We start from the raw sequence: 12,828 nt of genomic DNA, 5'->3' as shown, positions 1-12,828 counted from the left end.
CATTTATAAGTGTGTAAGACGTATAACAAACAGTTTAAACAAGACAAAACAAACAAACAGCCCGGTATGAAGTGGCAGCCAAATGCGCACAGCATACTCATACCGGGAACGGAAAAGATGTGTGTACAATATAATATACAAAACTATGTCTTCAGAGGTGTATAAAGACCTTATGTAATGAACCAATATGTTTGTATTACCTTAGAATAAGCTATTTCTATCTACATACAGAGCGGGCCTACATACATGGAATTTGCCATGTTTTGTAAAATAGACAAACAGCTCTACAATGCACGTTTTGTATATATGTTGTAGTAGTAGTAGGAGGATGAGAAGGAGTAGCTTACTAATAGTAGTCGTCATCGGTTTTCAAAGCGACGTTGAAGTTGCCTGTTTTCTGCTGGACCAGTAAACTAATCCCACTTTAGCAATGTAAATGAACTGTAGTTTGATAGCTTTAGCTACAAATGGGCATAACCTCCAAGAGAAGTAAAGTTTCTTCTTTGTAAGTGTAGAAAAAATCTTTTTGTACTGTGGTGGCCACTGTCGTGTTTCGAAATGGAGGTGTTAGCGGAGGACTGAGAGATTGGTTGCAATTCTCAAATTCACCACTAGTGGCCCCACACTGCGGCTTTAAGTGCAAACATGGTAGTTCATTTTTGTGGATGGTATTTACATAACACCTTATGTAGTTGTTAAAATTATTTCTTCCTTGTGTTTTAGGATTAAAACAGGGTTTAATATAAAAAAACTGTGTTAAATCAACCAGCTCATGTAACTGAAAAAGGAGATTCATAAATATATAGTCAAAATATATAAAATAGGGTAAAACATACAAGATTTTTGGAGCTACATGAGAAGTTCTCATTAACATACAAAAATCATATGGATTCAAAGGGCACTGCAAGTGAATAACAGCTGCCCTCATTTAAAAGGTCAATGGCTGCTCTTGTTTTGTTTTACATCCAACAATTAACCCTCGCTTCCTTTCTTGGACCATTGCTGCTCCACACAAGTTCCTGAGGATGACTCTAGAAGCCCAGATTTCCACGTTTTATTCTTTATGAGGATTTTTCTAAACTTGGGTGCATAGCATCCTTAAGATCTATGTGTACGGCAGGCAAGCCATTATCAGTGTTTACCAAGCCAAAGAAGGCACCATGGGAATGGTCTTTATGAGGATTAGAAAGCTGCCCCACGGTTGCGACTATGTGCGCTGCATAGTAATGCTAATGCTAATTGTGCAGGACAAACTGTTAAGCCTCTCTGCTCAATGAATGGCTTCCTGATTAAATGGCAAGTGACACTGGAGAGAGTCAAGCGTGCTGGTGTCTCTCATCCACCACTGCTGTTATACAAATGTAACAAGCCAATAATATAACAGACATGCTGCTGGCATACCACAACAAAACACAAGGTCCATATACACATAGCTGAACAAGATGCTAGCAATGGCAAAGTTGTGGGTTTGATGCCCGTGGAATGTCTGGACGGTTAAAGTTAAATAAAAAGCACTTTGTGGAAATAAACAGGCTAAATTAAAGATCATTTATAGGGGTAGTTCACCCCCCAAAAAATAACCTGAATCACTTTCTTAAGACAAACACAAAAAAGAAGATATTTTGAAAATTGTTGGTCACCAAACAGTTTGGGACTTATGGACACACTGAAACCCGCTGAGACATTTCTAAAAATATCTTCTTTTGTGTTTCACAGAAGAAAGAGTCATATTAGGGCTGCAGCTATCGATTCCTTTACTAATCGAGTATTCTACTGATTTTCCATTGATCAATTGGGTATTCGGATAATAAGTACTTTTTCTTTATTAAAAAGCAATACTAAATATACAAGAGAAAATAAGACAGGTCTCTTAAAATGAGTAAAACAACTAATTTGTTTCCTTTTTAGAACAATTAAAGTTTTTATTGCTGAAATTGCATACATTAATATCTGTGAAAACTAAACCCATTTAGTACATTCCATTGCCATATTAAATTCAAAATGCAATATAATACAAATATATAAATAAGAAACATATAATAAAAATAGAAAGAATCATTTCAAAGGTAAACAACTAACTTCAGCATATGCATGATGTATTTAGTTTATATAAATTAGTTTTAGTTTCTTTTTTGACTATTAAATAGTAATATATAGCCTGTGACGTTTATATTGGCAGGTTGTTGGAATGTCTGTTTCTTCACTCAAACAATAACATGTTCGTGAAATAAACTCTCAGAGCAACTCTGGAGGTGAAGTTCATGTCCTCATTCAGCGCAGACGCATACAAATTTATGAGCATCACGCATGTAGCACGTTAAACTGTGCAGTTCATTCACTCAGACACGCAGAACAGCCAGATGGCATGTGTAAATAACAGGATTTGGCATCCACAAGTCCGCATCTAGTTTGATGGACTCAATGCAGCCGGAAAACAAGTTCCCGTTCTGTCGGTCTCTCGACGTTGTGTCGAGCCGACAGATGGGGTTCGCTCTTGAGAACCTATCAACTTCTGACTAGTTTAGAAAAGGCCAATGAAATTTGCGAATGAAATTTGCATGCCGGACTCCGCCCCCGGATATCCGGGTATAAAAGGGAGACGGCGTGCTGCATTCATTCACCTTTTGTTCTTCGGAGCCTTCACACTGATCGACTTTGAGACTTCAATCTCTATGCCGAATTACTGCCGGAATCTTATGACATGGTGCAGCGGACGGTCCATTCCTGCAGTGACTTTCCCCTGGGCGTCTCGGCAGTTCCAGAAGTGTTCGGGTTTTTTCTCTAAAAGAGGAAATTTCTCCAGCGTGGCATGTGCCGCTGTTCTCATAGGTGCAACACACTCATCGAGGAGGGGGACGGACACGATGTCTGCTTCCAGTACGCTGGGGCAGATGTTGTGGATACGTCCTGCCCGCACTGCGGGCGGTTGACGATTCAGACGTTGCGTCACAGGTGGCTGTGTTCCCACGGGACTCAGCCACCACCTCGTCTGCTCCCCGTTCCGTGACGGCAGGACTACGGCCCTGCCATCCGCTACGGCAAGCAGCGAGGGTGATATGAGGGCTATTGTGAGCGTTAATCCACCAGCCGCTGGCTCACGGACCGTTCGCACCTCGTTTCGCTCGTCTGACCGTTCCCCAGGAGACGGTCCCACCGCTTTGTTCCTCAAACACGTATTCGGACACGATCCGTGATGATGAGATGTCTCTTACAGCATCGGGGGGTGACGTACTGCCATCCGACTCCGACGATTCCTCGGGCTCCCTCCCTCGGGGGGTCGAGCCCAGGAAGAAGCGGACGTCGAAATGTCAGCCATGCACTGCCTCTCCCAGCGCTCGCAGCTGGCTACATGGCGCCTCGGGTTTGAGCGCGGCTCCAAGCCGCGCCCGCCCCCAGTGCCGTGTTTTCCGGAAGTGCATGAGGAACTTAGTAAGACCTGGAACGCCCCTTTTCCGGCACGTTTCACGTCAAACAAAGTTCTGTCACCCTCTCTTCCCTCGAGGGTGAGACAGCTAGAGGATACGTCGATGTCCCCCAGGTGGAGTATGCCGCCGCGGTGCACTCATGCCCGCAGGCAGCGGCCACCTGGGGGGCTCGACCTAGACTCCGGTCCAAAGCATGTGGGGTCTCAGCATCTCTGGTGTCGAGAGCTTACATTGCGGCGGACCAAGCTGCCTCCTCTCTCCACGCTATGGCTCCTGCCAGGCCAAGGCATTGCGATAGCTCCACGAGGGTGAGACTGACCCAGTGCTTATGCAGGAACTCCGCGCCGCCACCGACCTCGCTCTACGGGCGACCAAGGTGACCACGCGGGCCCTGGGTCGGGCGATGTCCACACTTGTGGTCCATGAGAGACACCTCTGGCCGAACCTTGCACAGATGGCCGCCCTCGGCTGTCGAGTACCGTGCGCCGTCTGCTTCCCAGCAGCCCTGGTCCTCATCGAAGCCCTCCAGCTCTGGCGCCCCCTACTCAGGCAGCCCCCCGGAAGAGACATCGAAGAGGAGACCATTGCCCCGTCAGCAGCCGCAGCGAAAGCAGAAGCGGCCCTCATGGGAAGACCCCAGGGAGATCGAGGCTACCATCGGCCCGACCCCAGCCACGGATAGGGACAATTCCTGCCCCGTCTCACCATCTGCTGGCCCCCTCGCAAAAAGAGTTTCCTCTCTCTCTGGGTCATTACAGCCACTCCCACTCTTGACACCTCAGTGGACGGCAACTCGATGTTGCGCCATGGCGAAGAGCAACGTTGAGTATAAACACCAGCCCTCAGCACTCTCAGTCAGACAGTGCGTTGAGCTGCGTAAACGCCAGGCAGGAAAAACAGCACAGCACAGCCCTCCCCCGGCAAGGGATCCGTATTGCTGGCCATCAAACCACCCCCCGCGGGGACGATGAAGCAGATCAAATCCCTAGTCCCCCTGTCTCGGTTCCTGGGAGCCTGGCTCGGCTTCCCAGGCCGTCAGGTTGGCTAGGGATTACGATCCGTCTCAGCTACACGATCCAGTTCGCCAGACGGCCGCCCAAGTTTCGGGGCATCCTCTCTACCTAAGCAGAGGCAAGGATGCGCCCGTGCTTCGGGCCGAGGTCGCCACTCTTCTAGCGAAGGGAGCGATCGAGCCTGTCCCACCAGCCGAGATGTTCAATGGGTTCTACAGCCCGTACTTCATTGTCCCAAAGAAAGGAGGGAGGCTGCGCCCCATCCTAGATCTACATGTCCTGAACAAGCACCTACACAAGCTGCCATTCAGGATGATCGCAGAGGCGCATCCTTATGTCTGTCAGATGTCAGGATTGGTTCATGGCAATCGACCTGAATCGATACTTTCATGTCTCGATCCTCCCTCGTCATCGGCCGTTCCTGCGGTTCGCTTTCGAGGGGCGGGCATATCAGTACAGGGTCCTCCCCTTCAGTCTGTCCCTGTCTCCATGTGTCTTCACGAAGATCGTGGAAGCTGTCCTCCTTCCCCTCAGGGAAAGAGGTGTGCGGGTACTGAACTATCTCGACGACTGGCTATCTTGGCACACTCGCGAGATCTGTTGTGTACACACAGGGACCTGGTGCTCCGGCACATAGATCAGTTGGGGCTACAGGTCAACTTGAAAAGAGCAAGCTCTCCCCTGTGCAGAGCATCCTCTTTTTCGGTATGGAACTCGACTCTGTCTCCATGACAGTGTGACTGACAGAGCGCGCTCAGTCAGTGTTGAACTGTCTGAAGCTTTTCAGGCAGTCAGCGGTTCCCCTGAAACATTTTCAGAGGCTCCTGGGATACATGGCATTCTCGGCGGGGGTGGTCCCACTCGGGTCGATGCACATGCGACCGCTCCAACACTGGCTACAGAGTTGGGTTCCTTGGAGAGCGTGGCACACCGGCAGCAGGCGTATGGTCATCACGCCTTTCTGCCGACGCACCCTAACCCCCTGGTCTCCCATGACCTTCTTGCGGACAGGTGTCCCCCTAGGGCAGGGGTCAAGGCATGTCATGGCAACAGATGCCTCCCTGCAGGGTTGAGGTGCCGTGTGCAACGGGCGCGCAGTGTCGGGGCAGTGGACGGGCCCCCGCCTGCGTTGGCATATCAACTGCCTAGAGTTGTTGGCTGTGCTACTTGCACTGAGGAGGCTACAACCTCTAGTGCAGGACAAGCATGTGCTGGTCCGGTCGGACGGCACAGCTGCCGTATATCAATCGTCAGGGTGGCATTTCGCTCACGGCAGCTAACACGACTCGCCCGGCGCCTCCTACTCTGGAGTCAGCAGGTGATCAGCTCCCTGCGAGCCACACACATCCCAGGCATCCTGAACCAGACAGCCGATGCGCTCTCTCGTCAGTTGACGCCTCGCGGAGAGTGGCAACTCCATGCCCACGCAGTCCGGCTCATTTGGGAGCAGTTCGGCCCCAGACTCCACCCATTGTCCGCTTTGGTACTCCCTGACCGAGGCACCCCTCGGCACGGATGCCCTTGCGCACAGCTGGCAAGACCCTGTGCAAGGTCATCATTCAGGCAAGGGCCTCGGCCACTAGGCGACTATACACCCATAAGTGGCGCCTCTTCTCATCCTGGTGCTCTTCTCGGGGAGAAGACCCGCGGAGTTGCTCGATCGGGAACGTGCTGTCCCTTCCTCAAGAGAGACTGGAGAGTAACCTCTCCCCCTCCACACTGGGAGTGTATGTAGCCGCTACGGCCGCTCATCACGACCCAGTTGCTGGGAAGCCTCAGGGACAGGGTCATTAGGTTCTTGAGGGGCGCGAGAAGGCGACCACCTCATCCGCGCTCCATACCCTCTTGCGATAGGTGGCGGGCCTCAAGAGCCCCCCCCTCTGTCTCACCTCACGATAAAGACGGCTCTCCTGATGGCGCTCACCTCCAAGAGGGTAGGGGATCTACAAGCACCCTCCGTGTCCACAGATTGCCTAGAACTCGGGCCCGGGGATTCTCTTCCCGGCTATGTGCCCAAAGTTACCACCACTCTCCCGAGAGACCAGGTGGTGAACCTGCAGGTGCTCCCCACCGGAGAGGAAGACCCAACCCCATCCGGATTGTGTCCAGTACGCGCACTGCGCCTCTACTTCGACCGCACGCAGAGCTTCATAAGCTCTGAGCAGCTCTTTGTCTGTTTTGGAGGTCAGCAGAAGGGGAGGGCTGTCTCCAAACAGAGGCAGGCGCACTGGATCGTGGATGCCGTCGCTACGGCATACCGATCTCAAGATCGCCCCTGCCCGTTAGGAGTGAGGCACACTCCTCATGGGCACTGGCTCAGGGCGCCTCTCTGGCAGACATCTGCAGAGCTGCGGGTTGGGCTATGCCCAACACCTTCGCGAGGTTCTAATACCTACGCGTGGAACCGGTGTCAGCCCGCGTCCTGCAGGGCGACGTGTAGGACCGGCAGGCGGTAGGGTGTACGCTTGTGAAAGCCCTTCCCCCTTCCTCTAGGGGGATCAGCGGCTATTTAGCCTCCCTTCTTTCCCCACTGGGTAAAGAACAGGCATTCCATCCATCACTAAGCACCTTAGGCCGGGGAACAGTTGAGTTATCTACCACATAGCTCTAACCGGACCTAGTGCTCCAGACATGGTAAACCCAACCTGATTGGTGAGACCATGTGGTGTCTCTAATTCCTCCTGATGGTAGGTAGTGGTCTCTGTAGCGTTTTTGCCCAAGGGGGGAACAATGCTTACCCAGTGGCCCTTACGGTGCCGGGCGGCTTCTCGCTGTTAGAGAATCAAGGCCTCCGCCCGTGACGGTCGGTGGCAGGGGCTTCCCACCTTTTCTTCAAAAGCTCTGGGGCCCCCTACCTCTCCACTGGACGGTTACAATTCCGCGCTAGTGCTCACGTCTGACTCGCCCAGGCCAGTCAACGTCGCTCCGCTGGAGATTGTGACGTGGCACAGCGCTGTGGCGTTTTCCATAGGAACTCCATCTGTCGGCTCGACACAACGTCGAGAGACCGACAGAAAGGGAACGTCTTGGTTACGGATGTAACCTCATTTCCCTGATGGAGGGAACGAGACATTGTGTCCTTCTTGCCACAACGCTGGCCGCCCGCCGCAGTGGTCGAGGGATGATCAGGCTCCTCAGACCAAAAGGTGAATGAATGCATCACGCCGTCTCCCTTTTATACCCAGATATCCGGGGGCGGAGTCCGGCATGCAAATTTCATTCGCCAATTTCATTGGCCTTTTCTAAACTAGTCAGAAGTTGATAGGTTCTCAAGAGCGAACCCCATCTGTCAGCTCGACACAATGTCTCGTTCCCTCCATCAGGGAACTGAGGTTACATCTGTAACCAAGACGTTTCACTCGCAAAATAGACTAAAACTAAATAAAATAGCAGTTCACCATTTCAATAAGCTCTTACTTATTTATCAGCATGAGAAACACGTGTGAGCGTGTGAACAGTCTAAAATGCGTGTGTCACGGTGAATGCGTGAGACTTGAGAGCCCTGTAACATGAATAGAGTTTAGCGGGCTGTGCGTTAGTAATAACGGTACGTGGGGAAACGCAGTGCTCAGTGTGTACTGTAGTTAAATGGATTAAACGAGGCTTCGAGTAGACATGTGCCCGGTTAACCGCAGTTACCACCAAATCCTGCTGAAACTGAGCTGGCTGCGACAATGCAAGGTATCGTTTATTTTATTGATGCGTAGCTTGTCCGTGAAGCACGGCTCTGCGATCAGTAGAAATGCTGCTCGATCTAAAAGCAGTGCGACTTTGAGTCGCTTATAACGTGCATTTGAAAACGCAACACCCGTCAAACATGATCATTATAAATATACTTTATTATCATAAAAATACCTGAGGAGGCTTGAGGATCGGTGATAAAACATGTCCTTAGGCATTTCCTACTACTACGTGTGTTATGGTCTTCTTCTGCAGTGCATATTTGGAGTTTCTGCACGAGAGCACCCTCTGGCTTTCGGATGCAGCAGCATTTTACCGTACTTCACTCACAAGTTGTGCATAAATCACGTGATATATATTTTCGGTTAACCGGGCATATGTCTAGCTTCGAGGCAACAAAAAATGCCTTAATTGCCTTAATTCTAATTATTCTAGTTACTCGAGGAATCGTTTCAGCCCTAAGTCATATAGAGGTTTTGAATGGCATGCAGATGAATAAATGATGAAAACGTTTTTATTTTTGGGTGAACTATCCCTTTAAGAAAGACCAAGGAAAAACTGCAAATGAACAAATCTGGCATAAAGAAAACAGTTGACCGTGTTTACAAAAACATTAGTGGGTCTACATGTGTCCAAACTCTGCAATAATTACCTGAGAGATACCAAACACTACAGGGATTAGTAGTGTGACTGCACTATTAACACAGATGGGACGTTCTTATCCAAAACTCACAGGTAAACAGGACAAAACAAACAGCACCATTCCAAAAGCACTCAAACTGACTGTGTTAGCATGAGGCTAAACAATGGATTCAAAAATAATTGTCTCCCAGAAGACCTTGCATTGGCTTGACTTCACCGTATAAGTGTTGGGAGTAAGAGAGTCCTTCAAACTGCCTCTGATAATGAGTTAAACAAAGTTCTTCTGTTGCCGACAGGACGACGTTCCCATTGTGCTGAATTCTCGCAGAATTGTTAAGAGGACACTCCAGTGTGTTTTAAAGAGTCACAAATGATAGAGAGGCAGAATCGAATGGAAGGGTGTGTTTTGGGTTTTGTTGACCAGACTTGTGTTAGGCAGACGCAGCAGATTTCATTTAAAAGGCAACATCTGTCCAGTTCACTCAAGCATTTTAACAAGCTCTCATTCCAAGTTAAGTTATCCTTATTCTGCAATCAGGAGATGGAAGATCATTGGATAAGACAACACATTCCTCATAGATTTCCAAGGGAATCCCAATGCACACTCTTTCAAAGGAAAGAGAGGAAAAGCCAGACAATTTCAGTAAACATGTCAAGAGGGATATTCATTTGATCTCTGAATTCACTTTGTTAAACAATCACTGAGATGACCTCAATCAGAATCGCAAACAACCTCCTTGTATTCGGGTGATGGACTGGACCCTCACTTGCAAAAACAAACAATTGCTTCCCCCAATGTAAACTCCATATCCTGCCCCGGTGCAGATATCTGAGACCGCATGTGACTTCCAGGTGAAAAAATATCAGTAATTACCCCAAACAAACAGCAGAAAGAAGATTTCCATTGAGAGCTCTGATTAGCAAAATCAGCCCTGCATGACCTAAACCACTTTACCCAAACTCTCAGCCATAATGAGAAGACTTTTCCATAACATTTACGTTCACTTAAACCCAGTTACTTGATGATACCAGGTGACTTCATTTCAGTATAGCCAACATGTCATAACATATTCATTTCCAAATAATTCACCATGGTTATCCGGCAAAGTACTGTACTGTACATTACCTCACTGGTTATTGTATTACAGTGAGAGACATAACAAAGTGGCTTTATTTGGGAATAATCAAAACGTAACTGATGCTAACTGTCACATATGTTAACATCCACCCATCCATTCTTATATTGGTAACAAAATTATCAAAGTGCTGAATACAAACATCTCACACTTAAGAGAAATAAAACTGTAAAATAAAGTTGGAACTATAGCCTCACTTGGCAAACAAAAAAACAAGAATACATTACAGCTGGAACAGAAGTTACAGAATATTAAAATATAGAATTGTGTACTTTTGCAATGTACATACAAACAATGAAAATCCCATGCATAATAATAGTAAAATACATCAGACCGTTTCATCGGACAGGCGCCCGCCTGACCCCCAGTTAACTTCCGGTTAACTAGTGTCTAATAATATAAATATTTATATTTAATTTAATTTATGTTAATATTAATTTATATTATTATTTAACTGTATAATAATTGTATTGAATAAACGATTTGTTGAATTTTGTTGTATGTTCATTTTATTAAATAAACTATTTGTTGAATGGGTCCTGTAGTTTTGACGCATTTAAACAAACCGTAAGGTACATTGACATCTAGCGGTTGAGCTTGGTATCGAAGTCTAAATCCAAATTATTGGAGAGAAAAGTTTAACCAAGTAACGGTTCTTCTCAGTTTTTTTGATTGTTATCAGAAATAATCTACAGGCACTCTATTGTTTGTGAATATTAAATTAAGTTGGGGGTCACAAAAGTGCGCATACGCATTAACGTTTGTTTATGTTGTTAAAATGACACCATCTATAAACACCATTACCTTCAAACAACAACAAAAAACAGTTTTTCATGGCTTTTGATTGGGAGTTGCATTGAATATTATCTATGTTTATTCTTTCACGTTAGACTTCAGATGATACATAAAACATTTTGCATTTACTGTTCACAGTGCACAGCAAAATCGCCAGTGTTAAAAAAGGTCAAATTAACACTCACATTGTTTATGCAGTATAATCCACATTTTGGATTATATAAACACTGTGAGTGTTAATTTGACCTTTTTTAACACTGGTGATTTTACTGTGTGGTGTGCGTTCTATGTAGCGCAGGATCAATTCCAGAATATCGAGGATCAGAGAGGAACGGTATAGCCTACCCGTTATTCAGTAATATTGAGGACTACTGTCTAATTTTGTGTTTTTAAAAAACAATCCCTTCAATGCGATATCTGGTGGCTTTAGTTTATGATCAGCGCACAGAATCAGAATCAGAAAGAGCTTTATTGCCAAGTATGTTTGCACATACAAGGAATTTGTTTTGGTGACAGGAGCATCCAGAACACAGAAAGAGCAACAACAGTACACGGAGACCATAACACAAAAACACAACACAGTTTACCAGCTAAGAGGTAAGCTGCATTAGGTGTTAAAATTGATTTGCAACAATCTGAAGGTAGGCTTCCAATATAAGTAATGTCATTCACATTCATTTCATGCAAACGCGTAAAAAAGTTAATTTGTATAAAAAGCAAAAGGCTGCATGTGTTACCTCTCATGTTGTGGATTTTAACCAAGACTTCGGCGGTTGTCACCAAACGGTGCGCTAGGTACACGCGCCCCGACTCTCTCTCCATCTGAACCGGCGAGTTTCCCTCCGAAAGCACCTCGAACCCCTTTTTCTCGAACCTCTGCTCCGGTACCGTAAAGATCAAGTCTCCGACTTTCACATTCTCAGACACTGTAACGGTGTATGTCAATTCTTCAGAGACGGCTCTTGGCTTTCTCCCTTGGGTATGCGCATCTTTCATTTCGTTTTTTACCTTTAATTGTAGTGAGCTGTCGTTTTTAGGGACTATATTAATTATAATCGTCACGTTCTCATTCGCGTTCTTGCAACTCGCGCTCACTGTATAGCTCGATTTGAATTCCCCGTCAAAACTTTTGGTGGTTTTTAAAACGAATCCAGTGTTCTCCAGATATTCAAGCGTAAAATCCGACGAGAACTTCCCTGTTAAAGTTGGTTTTAGTTCTGGTAAATTTGAATCTTGGCATTTGTCTCCAAATGGTAATCCAGTGACCAACGTTCCGGCCGGCGCGTTTTCCTCGATTTGTCCATATAAAATAGTAGAATTCACGATCTTAACAGAAATGAAAAACAGAGTTAAAGGAAATGCATAATTTGATCGGCCAAATCTCGTATCCCGTAACTGTGCCGTCATGATTCCATTAATTCGGTCACTGTATTATTTGTCCTTAAAATCGTCCTTAGAAAGTTTGATCACTTATGCACTAATATTAAAACTAGAAGCCAAAGCCAGCCTTAAAATAAATACATAAAATGAAATTAATAGGCTATCTGTTAAAAAGCAGCACAAATTCCACAGAGAAGAAACAAGAAGTTTTCAATGTTAGATTCAGGTCAGTACGGCTCCGCGATCGGCATCGTTCAACCATACTCTCACTCATTCCCTCATAAACTGATACACAGCATCTCTAGGCTCCATGTGGTACCCTAGACCCCGCCTATGAAGGTTCAGCCAATCACAGTGATGAAGAGGTTTGACCGGGTGTTAATGCCTGCCTACCTAATCTAAATACCAGTGCTTTCAGCAGCGAAGACGCTATTTTGGACTCGTTTCTGAACATATACAGACACCTTCAAAAATTATACAGTTCCTATCACAATATTGTTTGGTTTAAAGTCCATGATCACATGTGAGCAGAATTTAAAATACACATTTTTTTTGTATCGAAATATTTTTTTCTGTGAGTACAATATACTTTTGAAAAACTTTTTTAATTTTAGATATGCGTAAACTGCACTCTTCTGGCTCACGGTCTTGTTTAGAGGAACCTTTCAGTTTTGAAATTCAGTAGAAGTGATTGAGTTGAGGCTTGGGACATAATGATGCTTTATTAAAATTCCCCAGACTGATGCAAAGCACTTA

At 46.3% G+C, this 12,828-nt stretch overlaps 1 protein-coding gene across 1 annotated transcript in view; it reads right to left on the bottom strand.

The window, feature by feature from the left end:
• The window catches only part of si:dkey-22o22.2 (neural-cadherin), a 164,159-nt gene extending 151,823 nt beyond the window's left edge, over positions 1–12,336 (bottom strand). Inside the window, exon 1 of the mRNA XM_057339641.1 lies at positions 11,430–12,336. Within this exon, the coding sequence (XP_057195624.1) occupies positions 11,430–12,099 (670 nt within the window). The 5' untranslated portion in view covers positions 12,100–12,336. The remainder of the gene's footprint in view (positions 1–11,429) is intronic.
• Positions 12,337–12,828: the final 492 nt, after the last annotated feature.

This window comes from Triplophysa rosa, linkage group LG8, assembly GCF_024868665.1.
Source record: "Triplophysa rosa linkage group LG8, Trosa_1v2, whole genome shotgun sequence".
Classification (NCBI taxonomy): domain Eukaryota; kingdom Metazoa; phylum Chordata; class Actinopteri; order Cypriniformes; family Nemacheilidae; genus Triplophysa; species Triplophysa rosa.
The sequence above is the reverse complement of the archived record's forward strand: the minus strand, read 5'-3'. Positions and strand labels throughout refer to the sequence as shown.